The sequence below is a fragment of the Lontra canadensis genome, unplaced genomic scaffold, assembly GCF_010015895.1.
Source record: "Lontra canadensis isolate GAN:19392208 unplaced genomic scaffold, GSC_riverotter_1.0 scaffold25, whole genome shotgun sequence".
NCBI lineage: Eukaryota > Metazoa > Chordata > Mammalia > Carnivora > Mustelidae > Lontra > Lontra canadensis.
In genome coordinates this window covers 7,793,282-7,815,617 of record NW_022631019.1, presented here as the reverse complement: position 1 = coordinate 7,815,617, position 22,336 = coordinate 7,793,282, and the positions used below count along the sequence as shown (strand labels likewise).

The following is a 22,336-nucleotide window of genomic DNA, read 5'->3' as shown; positions in this document are numbered from 1 at the left end:
TCATTTGGTCCGTGCATGTAACCTTTTCCTTCCTGCTGGTGTCCTGACTCTTCCGGAAGGCGCGACCCTCCCAAGGCTTAAGGGTGTTTTCTTACCTGAGAGAACCTAGCGGAGTTGCAGGGTTTGTCTGTGGCTCTCTGGTTGCAGGGATACACCCTAGCTGATGAAGAAGAGGACCCCTTGATTTACCAGCACCGAATGCTGAGGAGTGGCCAAGGGGATGCACTGGCTAGCGGGCCGGTCGAAACGGGGCCCATGAAGAAACTGCACGTCAGCACCATCAACCTCCAAAAGGCAGGTCCATGATTCCCGGAGGGGGCGGGGGGATGCTTGGAAAGGAGAGCACTGCTCCTCTCTCTCATTCCGAACTCTTTGCTCTTGCTACCACCAGTTTAAAACCACCAAAGACCAGCCCAAGCATTTTTCCGAAACTCTAGATACCATGAACTTAGGTCATTTTGTCTTTTTCCAGGTGTCCAAATGATAAGTTTTTTAAAATTAAGGATCAACGTAGAACAAAGTTTTAAGCTTCCTTGGAGCTCTGATAGTAGAATCCTTTGTTGCAAATACCATTCTCATTTTTTACGTGAATGGAACAAAACCAATGAGTCCCTTCCTTAGCCCTGAGGCCGGCCAGCTCTGTAAAGCAGTGCTTCTCAGTCTCCTGAAACTCCCAGGACTTACTGACTGCGAGGGGCTGAGGAAAATGCGTGTTCTGAATGGGGCAATCCGAGTTCAGGCCTACATTCTGCATTTTTACCAAAGTCCTAGGTCATGCCAGTGCTACCGGGCCAGGACCGTACTTTGAAGAGCAAGCTTTTAGATCTTTGCAGATAAATACTGAGTTCTTTCTGCTGACAAAAGCCTGGGATGTAGCTGGCTTCTCACCATGTATGCCTACAGCCATCCATTTAAAAACAGGCCATTTCAAAGCATCACTGGTAGATCTGAGCAGGGTCATTGTAGTTATGTCACTGAGTTAAATAATTTCCAACGTTTCGCATCAGCATCAGTGCTTCTGGTGACTGTGAGCAGCGCCCTGTCTAGAGTCCCACTTGGTGGCATTCTTCTTTTCTTAGCGGTTGGTCCACAGCAGCTGCACTTGAATGATGGCAGTGGACCGAGGTAGAGATCTGGGCAGGACTGGGTCCCTGCTAACTTGTCTTTTCTTTTGGCCAGGCCCGTAAAGATTTGAACACACACCTGTGTGTGAGTGTGTATGTGTGTGTGTGTGTGTTCACACACAGCTGGGGGAACGCTGGGGCTTACCACTGACTGCTGAGCTAGCCTTCACCCGGACACGCAGCTGTAAGGTGGCCACTGCCGAGAAGGGTTTGGCGATATACGAGGGAAGTGGTGAAAGACCCCTGGGGCAGGGGCGATGCTGCTTTCCCTCTGTGGAGCGTGTCACTGCTAGTCCAAGGCTACAGGAAAAGGAGGGGGCCCCCAGACTCCTGGCATCCCCAGGTGGTGTTGAGGCGATCCTGCTGACACCTCACCCCTCAGGGTGGGGCCAGGCAGAGAAGCCAGATGCATATTTCCACCCAGATGTTTTCCGCCTGCCTGGGTTCAGAGTGTCCTTCCAGCCAGGCAGCTATCCACCCTCTTAGAGCCGTGTCCTGACTGTTTTAGGAAACTCCCCGGTAGGCGAGGTTGCTTCCAGGAAGGTTGGCTTTCTACGCAGGTCTTGCAAAAAGAAGCATGACCTTTGCCAAACAGAAAAAAGAGTTTCTAATGTGTCTCACCTGAGAGAGCAGATCCAGTCCAGGAACCTTAAGCAGACTCTCCCGCGCTACTCTCAGCCGGGTTTGTCCTCCACACACTCGTGCGTGGGCAGCCTGGGGTCAGTGCAGCGACCAGTGTGACCCGCTTTCCAAGTAAGTGCCTGCCAGGATTTTCAGCAGCCTTCGCATCCGAGGAGAAGCTATTTGGACTTACCTCCTAAATGAATAGGCTGGCGGAAGGTCTGTTGGTGTCGCCGGCCTCACCAGAGGGGACAGTCAGCCGTGGCTGGTGGCAGAAGGCAGCTGGTGGGCCTTGACACAGTAACCACGGAACCCAGAGAAGCGAGAGTGGATTAGGTTTTAAATGAAAGAAGAGCAGGGAGGGGCCCACATGGGGGCCTTAGCCTGTTTGATAGATCGTGCAGTTGTCCGTGAAGCTAAGGTTTCCAGAGACTTCTTTGTGACCATTTCTTGAACAGTGACAGGGACAGCACTGACAACTGCCAACATCTGTGCAGGGCTTTCCGCGTGTCGGGCGCTGGTATAAGCTCGTTACGTGTATTGACTCACTTGCCCTTCACCCTGCGAGTTAGGTGCTCTCGCTCCCCCCGGCATCTTGCCAAGATGTGGATATTGAGGCCCTGAAAGGTTGAGTGATTTGCCCAAAGTCGCCCAGTAAATGGGGGAGCCGGGGTTTGACCAAGGGAGCATGACTTCAGAGCCCAGTCTCTTAACCACCACCTGGCGCGGCTTCTGCCCCACCCAGGCTCGGCCTCACATCACTAGAGGGAAAAGACATTCGTGGTCCCCCCTTGTGTATGTTCAACTTTTGAAACACTGTGTGCTACAGAGCAGCTATCCGGAGACCCTTTGTGTAGGAAGGAAGCCAGGGGCCTCTCCAGAGAACAGGACTTGCTATTCCCATTTTGTTCAACAGAACAAAGTTTAAAAGTCAAGTAACTAGTGTCGCCCTTCCTCTTGGCTTGGGATGCTCGTTGTATCGTCAGAATTGTGCACGTAATTTTTCAGTTTGTCCCTTAATGTCTCTGTCTCAGTTTCTGACATAAAACTGTAGTTTAGCATGGTATCGCTCATTTGTAACTCATCAGAAGCCACAGCCCGTCTCCACTTTATCCCAGGGAGGTGATGGGTTGAGTCGTTGATGGGCAGGTGGTGTAGCTCACAGGCATCTCTTCCACTCCCTGGACCACTTCCCTGGAGAACCTCTGCTCTGACTTACTCAGTTTGCCTAGCTTAGGGAGGACATGTGTCAATTCTGCTGGGAAAATCTTTGAAGAATATATTTTAAGAGTTCGGGCTAGGCCAGCTCAAAGAGATGTCATTTTGATTATAAGAGCAACCATTTTGCTCCTCTGTTCCAGCTGGGCTCTTTAGACATTTTATCCCTTGATGCGGAAGAGTGAGGCTCCGATGCAATATACAAGCGATTTTTCCAGAGTGTTCCGGCTGCCGGGTGGCGGAGCCAGGATGCCAGCTGGTGTTCCTGACTTCACAAGAATAGGCACTCACAGGACACTAACTTTGTGCCAAGCACGGGTATAAATCTGTGACACATATTAATTAATCCTGGAAACACCCTAGGAGGTGAACTGTTATCCTCATTTTACAAGTGAGGAAACAGGCCCAAGAGAAGAGAAGTAACTTGCCCAAGGTCAGACAGCCAATGAGTTAGATAACAGCCTTTTGAACTCAGGCCGCCGAACTCCAGAGTGCAGCCGGGGCCACAACACGGTGCTGTCTGTCTCCAGAGCCAGGGTCTTCCCATCCACCTCCCTCAGCTTCCCCAGGCCAGAACTCTTGATGCCTGGAACGCTCAGTTTTGAGGAATGTTGGAGGGGATAAATCAGAAAGTAAAAATTATATCTGTTCAACTCCTTTTGTCTCATTCCACCCTAGTGCCGTGTGCGCTGGGCTCTGGCTCATGTCTGAGCGTAATGTGATTCACGCTGTTGTGAACCTGACGATTTTGCTTCTCCCCATGTGACCCTTTGTTGTCGAATGAGCCAGTGTCCTAATACAGAGCACCCGGGGCCCATCGCACGCTGCAGAGGCCATTAGGCCTTGTTGAATGCGCCCTGCGTGTGATGGGCCCATCCATTGTGGGTCTGTAGAGCTTGCTGCTTTGCTGATAGGAGTCCGGCCCAAGTGACTTGTAAAACAGTATTTGTTGGTATCATGCTCTATGAGGTTGCTGCTTTTGTTTTGTGGCTTCTGATTAAATATTACTCTCTTGTATTTGTGCTCTGGGGGACTTTTGTCACGAGAGGTATGGTTTTATTAAATCAAAGAGAATCATCTTTAAATAGACGAGGGCTCTTTACAGTTGGCCCTGGAAGCTGATGGTTTTCCATTGTTGCCTGGGGGGTCACAGGCCTGGGGAGCTGCCAGGAGGGTCTCCAAAGATGACTGGCTGGAGTGGCTGAGACGACTGAGTCTGGAGCTCCTAAAGGACTCCTCGTCGCCTTCTCTGCGCTCGTGCTGGGCCCTGGCTCAGGCCTACAACCCAATGGCCAGGTACGTCCTATGCGTCAGGATGGGATCAAGAGGACCAGCACAGAAAAGACCGTATGTAAGAATTCTTATCGGCGATGATTGTGGAAAGGCCTGGTATTTTTAATTTTGCCAATTTGTGGAGGACAAAAAAAGGGCAGATTGAACAAGCTTATATTCTAAGAAAAGCATCCGTCTTAACCTTGCTAGCAGACCTTTCCTTAGTAGATTTGGGTCCAAAAGTTTAATTATAGAGTCATTTATAGCTCTGGAAAGAACTACGTAATGGTTTAGTATAACTGCTTTCCGGTAATAATGAACTCTATTTACTGCTGGATTTACAAACACCCCCAAACTTACTGGTCTTAAACAACAACGGTCATTTGTTTTGCTCATCCATCTGCAGTTTGGACGTGACCTGTGGGGACAGCTTATCTCTGCAGCAGTGTCAGTGGGGGTGTTGGTCCAGGGGCTGGAGGACCCACTTCCAGCATACGGCTGGTTCTCGTGTCTGGCGGGTTGGGGCTGTCACATGGGAACTGCCGTGGCGAGGGGCCTCAGTTCCTCTCCCTGTGGGTCCTTCTGTGGGGTACTTGGGCTTCCTCGCAGAATACTGGCAGGTTTGCAAGAGTGAACGTGCCCAAGGGAACGAGGCAGAAGTATATGGAGTTTATAGGACCTGGCCTTGGAAGTCACAGTTTGACTTCTGCCACACTCGGTTGTTCAAGGCAGTCACAGAAGCCCACTGAGATTCGAGGGAAAGAGATACGGATGCCATCTCCGGACAGGGAGATCGTAGAAGAGCACATGCACCAGCAGATGCTGTTGTAGCCGTCTTCGGGAAATAGAATTGGCCGTAAAATAATACTGTTTTAAATAACAAATCTTAAGCCATTAAAGATTTGGTTTATAATCTTTGCATATAGAAGGTTTATAGTAAAATGTAAATAAACAAAATGGGATACAAAACTATGGAAATGTGTGACTTCAACTATTCAAAAACACGTGTACATGGGAAAAGACTAGAAAGTAATAGAGCAGTGATTAAGTTGGAAGGTCTAAGGAGTAGTTATTGTCTCTGTATTCCTTTCCCTGTTTTCCAAGTTTGTCTACAATGGATGATGATTATTTGTAATGAGACATAAAGTGGTATTTTTCATGCACAAAAATAGTTCCTAAGATCCCCCTGACTCCACAGCGTGCAGATTTTGTGTGCACAGCTGACGTCGTGTACCTCTCTTCTGTTCCACGTCACTTCTGAGCACAGTGTCATCCCAAAGAGGCTTGGGATAGACATACACCCACGTGTTTATCCCCATAGTGCCACGTGTGCTCATTTGGGATCCGGTGTGGCCTTGGATGTAGGTCAGAAAGTGTATTTTTTAATTTACACACGACTTCTTTTGGGCTTCGTGTTTTCCTTTAGATTTCAAATTTTGTTTTTCCCAGCAGATTCCAAAATTATATACATTGGTCTGACTTAACCTTTATATTGTGTAATAGAAAGTGCGTGTAGAGGCATCAAATGCTCAGCGCATACGTTATAAACTTATCTTACAGTTTCCAACTCGCTTCCTCCAGCATTCATCCAAAAAAGAGGGGATGAGATTAAAGTTCAGATATCAGGCAAATATGCCAGTCCATAAAATAGTTGTAGTAATCTTAGAAATGGCACCTCCGTTCCAGGTCTTGGTCAGTCTCCAGCAGTTGTCTTGGCTTGGAGGGCCTTTTGAGAATTTAGGGATTGGGATGCTGTCTTCTAACACTTCTGGTTTCTTAAGTTGTGGTGTCTTGTTTAAGGCCATTCAACTAAGGATCCTGATTGTATTTTGAAAAGCAGTCACGGGTGCTGCCTTTACTTCTTCCAATCTCACCTGAGAAGCATCCCAAGAATCCTTTTAAGATTATTCTGTTCTGAAGCTGTTAATGCCAGCTTCTATGTGATAAGTCCCCTTTCTGTTCCTCCCCTCCCATGAAGAAAGAAGACGGGAAAACTGCCAAGAGGCTGTGGAGACAGGCTGTTTAGCTCTGCCCTGCTTGCTCCCCCTGCGCTCTCACACAGCTTCCCGTGTAGCCCATTGTCTGTGCTTGAGCCATAAAACCAGTAGTCGCTAGCTACGCGTGGCTGCATCGAGGTAACCACAATGAAATAAAACTTAAAATTCCATTCCTCGGTCACAGTTGAAGTACTCAGTGGCTAATAGCTACCGTATTGGGCAGGAAAGATAGACCATTTCCAGCAAGTCCTGTTGGACAGCATTGGCCTGTACGTGCAAAATCAGTGATGCTTGGAGTAAGATTAGTATGTGACTTTGTGGCACCAGGCAGGGGCACGAGAGACATTTCCAACATCTTTTTTCCACTCCTCTCTGCCTCCAGGGATCTTTTTAATGCTGCATTTGTGTCCTGCTGGTCTGAGCTGAATGAAGACCAGCAGGATGAACTCATCAGAAGCATCGAGTTGGCCCTCACCTCGCAGGACATCGCTGAAGTCACGCAGACCCTCTTAAACTTGGCCGAATTCATGGAACACAGTGACAAGGTGAGGCTTTGCCCCTTTGTCCAGATGGAGCCTGACAGGAAGCAGGTGGGAGGGGAGAAGCCCTTCCGGCAGCCTGCTCCCGTTCACGCCCAGCTTCTGTTTTCTTACATTTTGGGTTCTGCTCTTCCCTAGGGCCCCCTGCCCTTGAGAGATGACAACGGCATTGTCCTGCTCGGGGAGAGAGCCGCCAAGTGCCGGGCCTACGCCAAAGCACTGCACTACAAAGAGCTGGAATTCCAGAAAGGGCCCACCCCTGCCATCCTTGAGTCTCTCATCAGGTAGGCTCTAACCCCTTTCTAATGGCTGCCTTCCTCTGAAATGACCTCTCTCCGCCCACGGCCTGCCACCAAATCATGGGAGTCCCGTGGAGGCTCCTGCTCTGCGAATTCTGCCATCGGGTCCGGGCCAGCACGCTTAAATGAGATGCGGTTGCCGGTGGCTCTCCCCACTCTTGGAGCCGTGCCTGGCCTTTCCGTTGACCCTCAGCACACAGGTTCTTATTGTTTTCCAACCTGTGCTGGCTTGTCCCGGTGACATCAGTCCCAAAGTTGTTCTGAGGCGGCAGCAGCCTAGGAGCGGTAGAGGTTAATGGGTCTGATCACACTCTCGGTTCAGAGCAGGAAATACTGGTTGCGGTGCCTCGGGGGCCTCTGGGGTTTTATCGCCTGAGTCGTCCTCCCCTGGTGTTCTGCGAGTCTAACAGGAGAGCGACCTCTGAGATTCAGTGATCTTTTCCCTGCCCTTGGCGACAGTCTCTCCTCTCCGAAGAGGGTTTTGCGTCTTCTGGGTATGGAAAAAATAGGTTGTTTAATCAGTTTTCTGCTGTTATGAAATTAGAAGCAGCCTCAAATGTTAGCGCCAGCTCCCAGAGAACTGTTTGCTTCCCCTAATGATTATCAGAGAATATTAACTCTGGGATCTAATTATCTTCGTGTAAATGCTAACATGCTTGATTATTTCACTACAGATAGTTGAGAGGAAAATCACCCAGCTAATAAGTACCCCTTTGAGGCTGAAACAGTCTGCTGTGTGTGGTGCTTCTTCCATTTGAGAGACTCATCAAGGAGCCAGCTTCTGTGCCAGCTCTGCTCTTAAGTAAATGCTAAAAGTGTTCCTTTAAAAAGTGACCAAAAAGATAGAAATAGAATCAGGGTTTTGTCCAAATAAAGTGAGCTTAAAGAGGCTGTTGATTTCTAAAATGCCACATATAAGCAGTTATTAGACATGCTGTCCCTGTGGAGCAGGCTTCCATTCCTAATTAGGTACAGCAGATAGGAAAACCTGCATTTCTTCCTCCCATCCCTGGCATAGGTGACACTCACCATCTTCCTTGATAATTGATGGAAAATCTGGCAGAGGACTATAATGACGTCAGTGTCCCAATAACTAGTTTTGCATGTTAATTTCCTTGCTGGCCTTTTTCAGTTTGACACCGCTCTGAAAGCCCCCTCATCCCACCCCAGGGCTTTTACTGTATTTGAGATAGTCACAGGAGAATTAATGTGTATACAGGTTTACAATAGGAAAATACAGTCGGAGCCCTGGAAAAGTGTTCAAGGCCGTTAACCGTGTAAGCCAATATAACTGAAAATATATACTCAGAATTCCCTGCAGATTGATCTTGACTTTAAGCACAAACCAGTGGAAGCCTGTGCTCCCAGGCCACGCCAGGGTTCTGAGCCATGTGGTTTTGTCCCAACCTGATAGAGCTCGGCTTGCAGTTCTGCCCTCTTCACTTGTCTTCCCATCTTCCCCCCTTTCTCCATTTGCAGCTTTTCCCACTAGCTTTTGTGAAACTGCTTTTCCTAATAAGCACCATGGCAATGCCCTGCCGTCATTGTCACTGCAGATAGTTTTAAGAAACAGCCTTAGACAAGGCTGCTTTTAGAGAATGTGTGCTCAGCACTACCCAGTCCTCTGCATGGGCCTCCTGGAAACTCCTCCCCGGGGGGTAACCATGGGGCGGGTGATATGTCCCCGAGTTTTCACTTGGGTTCCATGTTGGAGGCATCGTTCTTCGGTGAGAAATTAAGCTCCCATCTTCACAGTGGCCACCAGGAAGCTCACAGCTCAGTCCTGGCCCACCTCTAACAGACTACAGACCTCTGACCTCTTTTGTCTGCTGCCCTCCCCCTTTCAGCTCTATTTTATCTTCCCTACTCCTGCTTTCCCTTCATCGTCCACTTTTTTAAAGTTTATTCTAGTACATACATTTGAGTCAACTGCCTCAAATTCTCTTTGAAATAATCAGGTTCACAAAAACATCTTTGCAAAGCTACTTCCTACTTTTGGTTTTTGTCTTAAAAAGCTGTGCTATGCTGACAGTTCTGTTCTCTTGCTACTGGATCAATTGTCTGACTCCCTACCTATTGATGTTTTTGCCTGTCTGCTCGAGGACAAATTAAACCCCACATGTAATCCCCAAACTAGACTAACACTGAGACAGTATCAACTATTCGCATCTCCTCAGAGCTTGTATATGTCAGTAAGTGTAATCGCTTCTTAAGGGAACAGAAGACTAAATGGGTATTGGATTCTCTGTAAATATACACACACATACACACACACCTGGCTTTTACTTGGTTGGCCTGTAGCACTGGGATAAGGGCAGGTGGCCTGCTTACTTAGACCATTCAGGTCACTGTTAACAAATTACCATGACGTGGGGGGACTTATACAACAAACACTTCTCACAGTCCTGGGAAGCTGGGAAGTCCAAGGTCAAGCTGCCGGCATGGTTGAGCTGTGGTGAGCCCCCTCTTCCAGGTTGTCCAATGGATGACTGCTGTCTGTGTATTCAGGTGCTGGAAAGCAGAGAACAAGCTCTTTGGGCTCTCTTTAATGGGGGCTCTGGTCCCATTCATGGCCTAATCACCTCCCAAAGACACCCCCCCCCACTTCCAAATACCATCATGTGGGGATTAGGCTTCAACATAGGAGTTCTGGGGATATAAACATCCGGTCCACTGATTCCTCCCTGGCCCCCAAAAAATGCATGTCCTTCTCAAATGCAAAATACATTCATTCCATCACAACCACCCTGAAGTCTTAACCCATCTGGGATCAGCTCGTGTAAATAAGTCTCATGTAAGTATCATCTAAATCAGGGATAGGGATGAGGCCCTACATACAGTTCCTCCTGAGGCAGAATTTGCCTCCAGCTGCAAACCTGTGAAAACAAGTTGCGTGCTTCCAGAGTACACTGTTGGCATGGTAACAGGAGAGACATCCCCATTCCGAAGGAAATGGGGAAGAAGGAGAGGATGACAGATCCCCAGCAAGTCCAAAACCAAGTCAGGCAAACTTCATGAGATCTCCAGGCTTGGGAATAATCCGTTTTGGCTTGATAGTCTGCCTTCTGGGCCCACTGGGGAGTCCACCAGGCCTGTTAAAAGCAAGGCAGTGGTCATCTTTTTTGAAAATAAGCAGGCAGCCCTGATGATCTCTGGGCCACTTCGGGATCATTCTTTTCTCGTCTTGAAGAACAGTACATGTTCACAGCCAAATAGCTCCGTAGTTCTGTCCTGTAAAATCCAAGAAGTTTTATAGCCTTCCTTCATTCCTTCCTGCCTCTGTCCCCTTCTGTTTTGTTTCATGGTTTCCATGTCAGAGTAGCTGATGCGGTCCATGGTTCACACCGCACTGACCGCCTTAGCAGAGCCTCGCGTGGCCATATCCTCTGTGTTCTCTTCCAAACACACGTGCTCATTTCTTTTAGTACAGGTTGGCTGAAAACTTCCCAGCTCTTTACGTTCTGGCTCCTTTTTGCTTAATCTACATTCATGTCGTTTCCCTCCTCCCTCGTTTTACCCTAAGCAGTCTGGAGGAACCAAGCCACCCCTCTGCACTTTGCTGAGCAGTCTCCTCGGCGAACCCCCAGTGTCACTGCTCGCGAGCTCCGCCTTCCTCAGAGCACTGGGACACGAGCACGATCAGATCGTCTGTCACTTCATAACAGGAGGTTCCTTGTCTCTATTATCCGCTCACCGTTCCTCATTTCTGTCTGAGAACTCATCGGAGTGGCCTTTACCAATACTTAACCCGTACTCCTACTGCCCTTCTGTCCACGGTTACGTGGGTGCTCTCTCAGGAGACAGAAGCTCTCTCTCTAGCTCTCCTTGTCTTTCTGGGCTCTCCCCGCCTCTGCCTGTCACCCTGTGCCAGAGCCACTGCACACTGTTAGGTGCGTCCGGTGCAGCAGCGCCCCGCCTCTCAGCACCAGTTCCTGCGTCAGTCCGCTGGGGCCGCTTTAACAAAATGCCGCGGGCCTGGGGGCTTCGGCGTTCATTTCTCGCAGTGCTGGGGGCTGGACGGTCCACGGTCAGGGACCAGCACGTTGGGTGCTGGTGAGTACCCTCTTCCAGGTTGCCACACTGCCACCCTCTCCCTGTGTCTTCACGTGATGGAAAGCAGAGCACGGCTCTCTGTCGGGGGCAGGTCTTTCATCAGGGCCGCAGTTCCATCCGTGAGCCACTCCCCACTCAAGACCAGTCAGTTCCTACAGGCCGCACTTCCAAATACTGTCACATTGTGGATTGGCCTCAACAGAGGAATTTGAGGGGGACATAGACATTTGCATTCGGTCCATTGTACTTGCGTTCCTTTCTTTCTCGCTGTAAGAAGAAGAAAGCGTCTCATCAAAGCTGGGTGCTTTCACTGCCCAGCCCCTGACGAGTAATCCGATTTTTTTTTTTAAAGATTTTATTTATTTATTTGGCAGGGAGAGAGATCACAAGTAGGCAGAGAGGCAGGCAGAGAGAGGGGGAAGCAGGCTCCCCGCGGAGCAGAGAGCCCAATGTAGGGCTCGATCCCAGACCCCTAGATCATGACCGGAGCCGAAGGCAGAGGCCTTAACCCACTGAGCCACCCAGGCGCCAAAGTAATCCCATTTTTTAAAAAAAGTTCTGATTGAGATCAGCAGAATGAAAATGAAGAACGGGGGCCAGTGCTTGCGAAGTAGACATTCTGCTCTCATACCACCTTCTCTCTTACATTGTAGAGGATGAAACAAAACATTCTTTACTTCCGGGGATGACACGGAGCTCTCCTTTGGTTCCTGGTGGTTCTGTCCTCCTTAAGGTCAGAGACTGTACTGACCTCATCTCTGAACCCTTGGTGCCGACCTCAGCTGCTGCAGAAGGGTACTAGAAAAGCAGTGGTTCCATTCAGAACGCACGCGCTGTAGGTTGCCTGGCTGGCACGTCCTGTTCTCTACCAACTACTCTCCCCTTCCCCTCGGCCGCGCTCTCTACAGGTTTCCCCAGAAGGGTGAAGGCAGCCTCAGATGCCGACTTCGAGCCTCAGTTTTTTGTAGGGTGGTTGTGTGTTTTATGCCAACATTTTTTCCCCCAACATTAACCTCGTCACAGGAAGTTCATCTCTGTTTACTCAGTTGCGTGTATGTAAAAATGTGATTAAGTTTCCACAGCTATAGGTTTTGATTAGTAAAGTTTAGATGCCCCCCACCTTTATTGAGGAATAATTAACACATACAATTGTATATATTTAGAATGTACCACTTGCTGCCTCGATAGACATTATGGAATGACTGTCCAGCTCAAGATCATTAACAGGTCCATCACCTCACATTGTTAACCCTCGTGTGTGTGCGATGAGAACACTTCAGACCTACTCTCAGCAGCTTTCAAACACATGACACTGTCCTGTGACTGGTCACTGGGCTGTATATTAGATCCTCAGAACCTGCTCCTCTTACAGCTGGACATCTGTGCCCTTCAACCCCTGTCTCTGCATTTCCCCATCTCGCCGCATCTCCTGGCAACCATGCTCTGTTCTGTTTCTATGAAATCAGATGGTAGTTTGTTTGGTTTTTTTTTTTAATGATTTTACATGTAAGTGATACCATACAATATTTTTCTTCTTCTATCTTATCTTACTTAGTGTAATGCCCTCAGATTTGTCCATGTCATCAAAAATGGCAGCATTTCCTTCTCTTTTTTATGGCTAAATAATGTTCCTTTTTGTATGTGTGACATTTTCTTTATCCACTCATCTGTCAGTGGACACGTGGGTTGTTCCCATGCCTTGGCTATCATGAATAATGATGCAGTGAACATGGGAGTGCAGATAGCTCTTTGAGATACTAATATCTTTTCCTTTGGATATATACCCAGAAGTGGAATTGCTGGATCATATGGGAGTTTTACTTCTAATTTCTTGAAGAGCCACCAGACTTTTCCATAGTGGCTGTACCCATCTGCATTCCCACCACCAACGACAAGGGTTCTCTGTTCTCCACATCCTCACCAACACTTGCTGTCTCTTGCCTTTTTGATAACAGCCATTGTACAAGGTGTGAGAAGATAGTCTCATTGGGTAGTTTTGATTTGCCTGTCCCTGAAGATGAGTGATGCTGATGACATTTCCGTGTGTCTAGTGGCCATTCCAAGAATGTCTTTTTTGGGAAAGTGTCTATTCAGGTCCTTTGCCCATTTTTTAATAGGACTATTTACTTTTTTGCTATTGAGTTATATGAATCCTTTATATATTTTGAATGTTCGCTCCTTACGAGGGGTCATAGATAGCAAATCTTTTCTCCCATTCTATAGGTCACCTTTTCCGGATACTGTTTGCTGTGCAGAAACTTTCTAGTTTGAGGCGGTCCCACTTGTTTATTGTAGCCTTTGGTGCCTGGAGTTTCAGGTGTTTTTTAGTTGTGGGGTTAGAGGAGATGAGAGAGGGAGAGAGAAAGAGAGAAGTTAGCTACTTCTGCCACAGGTGTTTGTGCTTTTTTTTCCCTTTTCTCTTAACCACACCCCTGATCTTTTCATCCCCCCTTTCTAGGCAGTATTGTGTTGGCTGCCGGGCATCTAAGACTCCCCTCCTGCTTCAGGAAGTTTCTGTGTGAATGCCTGTCCTGTGGGATGCCCTGCTTCAGTGCACTTCTTTTCTGCTCACTCTTTTCCTTTGAAAACCCCCGAGTTCTTGTTTTTAAGGTTAAATAGGTTCCCAGCAATCCAGGGACTGTAAGTACAATAGGAAACACTGAGTAAGAATAATGGCTCGCCTCACACTGACTGGGTCAAGGGGAATGGGCCTTTTAGTCGAGGAATAAATGACTTCCTAACAGTCAAAATTATTTGGCATCTATTATGGCTAAAGATATGCCGCCTGTCTATGTGTTAGTTTGCTCAACTAGAGAAAAAGAGTGTGGGTTTGTGGAGTGTTCTGAAGCTGAGTGGTGGCACTGGGCTCTGTTGGGCTTAGGCGGGTAGGCTAGGTCTGACCTCTCCCAGGGGCTGCTGCCCTTTTTCCCCCCACCACCTTTTCAGTCTTTGGCTTCTGCCTCCTCTCTTGGTTTCCCTGAAGATTACAACCAAATCCAAGTCTCTTTCTCACTGCTCACCCTCTGTTTTTCCACAAAGCTTTTACGTTGATCTAAATGATAATGGCAATAATTTAAAAACCAACAGGTTTCAAAAGAATTTATTGTAGAAGAAAAAAGAAACTTCAGATGTTTACAATATACTACAGTATTTTATTTTTACAAAGCAAAATACTTATATACAGCATGAATTATTAACCATAGATAGTGTCATCTACGTTCATTTTGCAGCCACTTTTTATAGACAAGTTAGAAAGCTCTTTGAGCCCTTTTCTTACAAAGTAAAAAATAAAAATAGATATATCTGCATTGACTGAACATTTTAAGGCGGTTTGTGCAAGCGTCCACGAGGGACTTCTCCCCACCTCTTGCTGGAACTCCCCAGCCGCCACTAGACCCGCTTCTGCCTTTCAACACCGCACCCCGATAGAGGCAGAGTAGGGAGGGGCCAGAGGCCCCCCGACCAGGCCCCGGGCCCCAGAGATCCCTCTGAACAGGTCCAGCCTGGCTCAGCCCACCACCCACAGAAAAGTTTTTGTCTTTAAAAAAATGTGTGGACCGAAGGTAATTTCATCGGATTTGAAAAATCAGAACTCTCCACCATTCTCTTTCATGCCTTTCTCTAACACCCAAGACCTCTCCTTGAGGATCGAAATCACAGGGTTCTTTTTAGGCGAGGGATCTGTTTTCTGCTCTCACATAACCTAGGCCTTCAACTGAATAGGTAAAGTGATGTCATCATTGCTTTTCTTTCACAGAAGAATTAAGTGGAAAGGAAAAACTTTTAGTGAATCTGTCAGGGATCCCAGGCAGAGAAAGCCCCCTCGGGCCAGCCCCCTGAGAAGTATGTGTGATAACCCATTGTGTTAAAATAATTCATCCCATTCGGTAACCTCCTTGTACCTAAATTTGATTGTGCTCCTCAGAGCCTGACCCTCTCATTGGTGATTGTAGGCCAGTTTCCATCCCTACCTTTCTCTCCCCACTTCCTGCCTTTCCCCGCCCTCACCCGGCCTCTGTGTGTCCCCATTTTCCCAGGGCTGCCCCACAGCAGACCTCCACTTAGGGCTGGAAGTCTTCCGGGCGGATCTTCATCTCCACCCGTCTGAGGGAGTAGCTAGACCCGTGCCAGCCGTACCAGGTGATGCCGTCCAGGTGCTTTTTGTGCTCCCCAAGGCGGTAGTACACTCCGTTGAGGTTGGAGTCTGTGCAGCAGTTGTACCAGTAGCCACCTGGCAGGAGAAACACCAGGCTGCGATGCCGAGCGCGCCCTGCCCTTGGAAATCGCTCACAGACCAGACAGCAAGAGTTGGGAAGCTGCTTTTGGAACAGTGGCTAAGCAGTTCAAGCAAGTGTCCCCAACAAAGCCAGAATGCCAGCGCTGGGGCTCTAAATCTATTCTTCTCACGTGGGAGTGCCCCCTCCAGCCCCCCCTTCTCACCTTTGCGGAGTTGCGCACACTTATCTAAGCAGTTGTCGTTGTCCTTGTCCTTGGTGCTGAAGGCCGTGTTGTTGTGGTAGACGAGTGCGTCGTTCCCCGCGTTGCCGCTGTAGTTTCCCAGGAAGAGGCGGTAGCTGTTGAGTTCATTGCCCAGGGCGAAGCGGCTGTACTCCGCGTAGCGCATGCTGCCCTCCCAGTCCTGTCAGGGGGCACGCAGAGCCTTAACAGGAGCTGCAGCGGGCTCTCGTTTCGTCCCCTCCTGCCATGCTGTCCTCTCTCCGCTCGCAGCTGTGCACGCGGTTCCTGCTGTGGGCCTAACCAGGCTTTCCCACATTTGCCTTGAGTTGACCCCACTAAGGCAGGAGTCGGAGAACAAGGGTCCTGGACCTCCCTGAGTCCCCAGCTGGCCTGGATTAGCCTCTCTGTGGCCCTTCCCGTCCTGGCCTAGAAGGTGTGGGTGTGTGTTTGGCCACATCCCCCTTGGAGGTGTGGTAGAGGGGCTTGAGAAGAGATCAGTGCTCCGAGGCCTCTCAGGGTTTGCACGCAGGGGAGCTCGTGCCCCCGGCCAGAGCAGGGACCCATGACTCAGCCCCTCTGACTGTGGATCCCTCTGCTCTGACCCGAGTCCAGCCTCTTCTTAAATCTACAGCCTTGCTTTTGTGGAAAACAAACAAACAAACAAAAAAAAAACAAAAAACAAAAAAACCTCTTTTCCCTCTGTACTGCAACCTGCAGGAAAACCATCATAATAAATACAGGAGCCTATAGCGAGCCAGAGTGGGAAGGGGGCGTCCCCAGAGTTGTGCATGGTTGTGTGTGGCAGCCTGCTCCGGCCCGAGGCCTTGTGCTCACCTCCATCTCCACGCGTAGACGGGTCGGCCGTCGGGACAGCCGGTGGATGTGGTCGTTCCCCAGCCAGAAGTCCCCACGGATGTTGCCAAAACCCTGCTTGTACTGCCGCCAGTCCCGGTAGAAGGAGACGAGGCCGCTCTTCCGTCTCTGAATGGTGGTCCAGCCACCGCCGGACGTCTCCATGTCACAGTACACCTGTGGCAGAGAGGATGCTCTGGTCGGGGACCCACGGAGGCTGGCAGAGGGGTGTGAGGGCGGCAGGCCACACCCCCTTCCTCCCGTTTCCACAGAGCCTGTGCATGTGCACACATCCGTAACCACGCTGGCTCACCACAGCCGCCGCCCAGCCGCGTTGACCAGCAGGAGCGGGGTGGTGAGAACAGTTGTCAAAAGTGAGGACGGGGGCAAGTGCACATGTTGTTGGAGGAGAAGAAAATCCACGTCTGCTAGCCATGTTCTCGCTTTTCTCCTTCCCCAAAGAATAACTGCTCTAGGTGGTGGCAAGAAAGGTCAGCTGCTTGGGTGGAGGTTATAGAATGATCTAATCTGTGTTAGAAGATTGGGTGTTCCCTGGCTCCAACTGGGATCCCTGCCAAGCGGAGCAAGCCTCCCTGGCCTTGGCGTGGGCCCCGCGCAGCAGACAGCCTCTGATGCTCTGCCTCCCGGAGCACACGCTGGGCCCAGCCCTGTCCAGGGGACCCTGGGACCAGTGTGCCTTGCCCCAGACCAGGGATGCCTTTTGAGGAAGTGTGATAAGCCAGAGGCCTGGGCTGCAGCGGGAGCTGCCCCACCCGGAGCAGGTGCGTGCAGAGCGGCACCCGGCATCTCCCAGGAGAGCCATCCACCATCTGTTTCCATCACAGCAACGCCGGGTGTGATCTGGGTGCCCATCCGCAGGCGGGACCTGGAGCCCTGACCCACCGTAAGGTTCCAGAGGGTTACAGTTGAAGACATTCACTGAATACTACTCCAGGCTTAGTTTAAGAATGAAGTGAAGTGGTCCATGAACAAAATCAAAAGCCGGAAGTGGACTTGATGATTGTTGGGTTTCTAGCGCAGGATCAAATGGTAATTTATTCATTATGAAGTGTTGGAAAAATAAAGATTCAGGGGTCCCTGGCTGGGTGGAGCAGGAGCGTAACTCTGGATCTCGGGGTTGTGAGTTCAAGCCCTGCGTTGGGCGTAGAGCTTAAAAATAAAATCTTAAAAAGTCAAAAAAAAAAAAAAAAAAAAGAAGATTGGGTGTTTGGTTGGTAATGATGGCAAGGGGCAAACCAGATACCTGGGGTCCCCCCGCCCCCGCCCCAGTGAAAATTGAGCGTGTGGCTAGCTCTCTACTATCTGGTATGTTTGACTCTCTGTCTTGAGTTTCCCTTTGCTTTGGCGGTGGTGAGCCCATTGCCCCCGGCCCTTCTAGGGGGCGGAGGACAGATGGCAACACCTGGGCAGTGGGTTCTGCTGACCTCACCTCCAGCTCGGGGCTGCCCAGAAAGTCGTCGGGAGGCAGCTTGTACACTCCAGAGATGCGGTAGTTCTTCTGGTAGAGGGACGAGCAGTCGTAGATGGCATCTACAACAGGAGCAAACCACGAGGCTGAGCATCCAAAGCCAGAGGCCCCACCGCAGGTGGGCATTCAGGCTGCATCTCAATCAAAAGTTTCAGAACTGAGACTTCATTTCTACCACAACATTCACATGAGTGTGCATTACAGGGCTGTGTCCGGATTTTGGAGAGGTGTGGGCATTGGGAGACCAAAAGGGGGGTGTATTTTGGCTTTAGTAGTTGGGGGGCTGAGGAGTGGGGAAGCCCTTCGCTGGAACAGCATCAGTGGAACAATCAAACGGGTGCTTTTCGGTTAACTCTAAAATCGATTATCCTGCGGAAGTTCTAGCCTGTGAATTCTGGAAACATTCCAGTGTGTGAGGGCTACATAACAGATGCTCCTGTTTAATAAATTCAGCTTCCGGGACAGCCAGCCTCTCTCCCCACATAAGTCATGAGTATCACATGGCGTTGTTTTGTGTGATAGGGATGGTTTTTCAGAAGTAATGGCTGTTCTTACCTATGAGAATTAGCTATTTTTATCTAGATTGCCTAACTAGGACCCTGATGAAGGGAGATAGATTTCACATCTTATTTTCCCCCCTTCATCTAACACTGCTCGATTCTCAAATGGAAATGCAAACACCCTGAGGAATGCTTGGAGGCCCTCCCCTAGCGGCATTATTAAAACAAGCAAACGAGAGCATTGGGCAGGCTGGTTTTCACTCGGGTTGATTAAAATGCTTCCTTGGCCGCCCAGGGGCTACTGCTTTATGCCTGCTTGTCTCCATATTGCAAATCTCAAAGAGCACCATGGAAGAAACTGCCTTTCCTGAGAGCATTCAAAGAGCAGGAACTCTTGCTATCCAGGAGAGGTTTCCCACCCTCTGTGTCTGGGGTTCTTTCCTTGGCGGTCCCCTGCACTGGGCCTTCAAGAAGAGCACAGCGATGCCAGCACTTCCGCCAAGAACCATCCCAAGCAGAGTGTGTTGCGGCAGGGGATGGGAAGGCACATGTCTTTGCCACCAATCCCTTCATTTTCTGTAATAATGAAAGCATCAACTTACTGCTTTCTCACTGGCCTACCTGCTAACACAGTATGGAGGTGACCCAGCACCTGGTAATAGAGAAGACAAACGAGGAACAGTGTCCTGGGCAAGAAGAGGAAGAGGCACAGCGGGAGAGCTGCCTTTGTTTGACCCCCAAGAAACTCCCTGCTGGGAGGGGAGTAGATGCCGACTGGAAGAGTTGGGGGTGGCCTGGGCAGGTTCCCGGCTGGCCTGCTCTCCCTCGGGTCTGGTTTCATCTCACAGGCCAGACCAGGACCCACCTGTCTGGAAAATGTCCTGAGGATACCTTTCTATTCTAGCCCCACACTGAGGGGCAGGAAGTACATGCTTAGTTAGAAAACGATTTACACATGGTGGTTTTTTAATTAACAATGGGATATCGAAGCTTAATTTCATGTTGATCCCCCCCCCTTTTTTTTTTCATCTGAATTGAGAGCAACCAGTGACATTTAGTCTGTTGTCTCTTGACTGGGTTATGATGTGACCAAAAGTTCTTGTATCAGCAGTAAGTGACAGAGCTGTAGGATATCTCCTTACAAATACTAATCTCCCGATGATTCCAGGACCCCAGGTCTCTTCTCTCTGAATAGTAAATTGGCCTTGGCCAGTCTGAGCCAATCTAACTAGAAACTGAAAATTATTTTAGAAAACGTTAAGTGTGTCTTATTTTGGGGGCCACTGAAAATCCAGATCTCAGCATTGCATTTTCTTCTTTCCTATAATGGGAAAATTTTATTTGAGATCACGGGAAGAAGTAGAAATCTCAGAAGCAAGGAACCTCGAACAGCCTGTCCTTCCCAGAACACAAAGGAATTCTTCATCTGGCTCTAGGGTCTGTACCTCATTCTGAGCCAGTGGGAAGAGTCAGGTTTGCAAAGAAGACACAGAATCCATTACTGCCCGTACCACTAAATCTTAGGGACATGACAGAACTGTGTTTGGCAAAACTAGCTTCTAGAGCAACAGATGTTACAGTTTTGGTGTTCATTCCTGCTTCCTTGGGACTGTCAGCTCTGGCTAAGGAAGTAGACCCGTGAGGGAGACTTGAACCCTATTTCTAAGACCTGTGATGTGACTGGGCAAACCACGTTGTCTTTCTGCTCTCTGGGATGTTAATTCCTACCATTCATAGGCTGAAACATGTTGTGAATAAAGAGATGGTGCAGACACTGGGTAAATTTATAGAAATGTACAGAACATTAGAGCCGGTGGCACATACCCAGGAAAATATACCCCAAAGAACCCCCCAGTCGTCGATCTGATGGCCAGGATTGTAGAAACCATGCTACCAACAGAGACACTCAGCTATTCGAGCAAGGAGGTGATGAGCAGCGTGAGAACGTGCTCTCCTTACCTGCCGAGGTCTGGGTGAGAGTCTGGGCTGCCTGCAGCTGCATAATGTCGATCTGGTTGTTGATTTCCGAGTACTTGCTCTCGGCGTCCGTGAGCCGCGACTCCATGCGCTTGGTGCTGCTCTCCAGCTCCATCACCTGCATGACCACGCTGACCCAGTCCCTTTCCTGCTTCTGGCTCAGGTCACTCAGCAGGCTGCTTAGGTTGGCCATCTGGGCCCTGAGCTCCTTGGCCTCCTCACAGCAGGCGGCCACTTTGAGCTGCGCAGGGGTCTTGTGTTTCGGGGGCTTCTGCGGCCACGCTGGGTGGCTGACAAAGGCCGTGATGAAAATGCAGAGCCAGGTCACCGCCGAGAGAGTCTTTTTCAGCATCTTTCCTGGGCCTGGGTGAGGAAGGCTCTTCCTTCTGGGGATCTAGAGATGCCCAGCTGAGGTCTGCAAAAGCTGGAGCAAATGACGAGTTGGCACTTTCTCTCTGGGTGGGCTCCCCAAGTTCTTGCTTTCTCTTCCTGGGCTCTTTTGGAGCCTTTCTCAAAGTTTGAGTTTGAAAGTGCAGGTTAATTGGGCTCCCTGTACCTTTCCTTCCTTTCCCTGAACACCCTACAGACTCAGCATCTTAAATATTATCTGCCGTCTGCACCTCCGCCCCCGTTGCAGCCTGCGTGGGGCTTTAGCCCCTCCCAGCTCATCTGGGATGGTCAGGTGCCTGCTGGGTGAAGTCAGCGTAAACTTAGGCCAGAGGGGAGGAGGGAGACAGGGCTGCGTCTTTCTTTCCTTGCCTGCAAAGTCTCTGGGCTGAGACAAGAGGACTATGAATTTGTGTGTTTCCAATTTCGGCTATTAGATTATGCCCCTGCCAGCCACTGGCTCAGCTCTATCAGCGAGCCGGGCAGGGTCAGAAGAATTTCCAAGTTCCATTCTGAAGGTTACATAACTGTGGGGTGAGTCTAAGGTAGGCAGAGAAGTTGGGACGAAGCCTCCCCGCTCGCCCAGGGAGGCCTGTAAATGAGCATTTGGCATATACTTTGGCATCCTGCTGAGCAAGCTTTTAACAAGACTGGTTATTCCTTTCTCTGATCATCATTCAGTGTTTTACAAAACCCTCATTCCACCCAAATCTAACATTGTGTCCCATTTGAAAATCTCTAACTTAGATGATCTCTAGAAATAGGATAATCGTCTCAGGAAGCAGAAAAAGACTCGTAGTTCATATCCACAGGATTTGCTCAGTCGTCTTTCTTTGCACGTACTTTCTCCGTCAACAAGTGGGCCAGCATTAGCTTCTCACTCTTGGCATTTGACGAGATGCTGGAGAGGACAGCAGGGACAGAAACTCAGGAGTGACGGACGTGGCTCTGGGATGGTCCTGCACGCTTGCATCCATCTGTGGGCACCACAGAGAACAGGCCCATCCTTGGCCTGTTTCAAAGCGGACATTAAATCATATGGAGAGGAATCCCCATCGCGTAATAAATCCATATCTGCAGTGTCGTTTCCCTCGTCCTGTGTAATACAGTCTGCAGATCTGAAGCTGTTCTCTCTGTGTGATACATATCCCTGAAAGTAGGGTTAGTGTCATGTCTCATGTACTGTGTTTGAAGGGCACTACTCCTTTGAAAACAAATAGGAAGAACCTGGGATTTCAGCAGACCTTAAATACTTAACATGAGCTTTTCACGGAGAATGTCTACAGAGGTCCCTCCATCCTTAGACAGCGAACTCTGTCTTTGGAACACACTCTTGCTGTTTCTGTGTTAACAGAGCCACTGAGGCAGTCCTCTTACTGTTGCCATCCGGTGTGGGGCCTTCACACACGAGCCTGACATCTGACAACCAACCAACCCTCCCTTCCCTGCCACGATTACCCCAGAGTCCTTTTCCAGTTGGGACTTCTGGCTCCCCAGGAAGCTAGAGTTACCAAACTGTTTGTTCCTCTCTAAATGAAAAAGCGGGAGTG

At 49.4% G+C, this 22,336-nt stretch overlaps 2 protein-coding genes across 3 annotated transcripts in view; one reads left to right on the top strand and one right to left on the bottom strand.

Moving 5' to 3' along the window:
- The window catches only part of MTOR (mechanistic target of rapamycin kinase), a 125,840-nt gene that overhangs the window by 47,817 nt on the left and 55,687 nt on the right, over nucleotides 1–22,336 (top strand). For both annotated transcript variants that reach the window (XM_032863392.1, XM_032863393.1), the window contains exons 25-28: nucleotides 148–294; nucleotides 4,117–4,259; nucleotides 6,615–6,777; nucleotides 6,910–7,055. In XM_032863392.1, the coding sequence (XP_032719283.1) occupies nucleotides 148–294; nucleotides 4,117–4,259; nucleotides 6,615–6,777; nucleotides 6,910–7,055 (599 nt within the window). The remainder of the gene's footprint in view (nucleotides 1–147; nucleotides 295–4,116; nucleotides 4,260–6,614; nucleotides 6,778–6,909; nucleotides 7,056–22,336) is intronic.
- ANGPTL7 (angiopoietin like 7) lies at nucleotides 14,656–20,986 on the bottom strand. The gene is made up of 5 exons (XM_032863394.1): nucleotides 20,382–20,986; nucleotides 17,884–17,984; nucleotides 16,416–16,610; nucleotides 15,564–15,762; nucleotides 14,656–15,354 (listed from the first exon to the last, which is right to left on the bottom strand). The coding sequence occupies exons 1-5, from the start codon at nucleotides 20,749–20,751 to the stop codon at nucleotides 15,185–15,187; spliced, it is 1,035 nt and encodes a 344-aa protein (XP_032719285.1). The 5' UTR covers nucleotides 20,752–20,986; the 3' UTR covers nucleotides 14,656–15,184.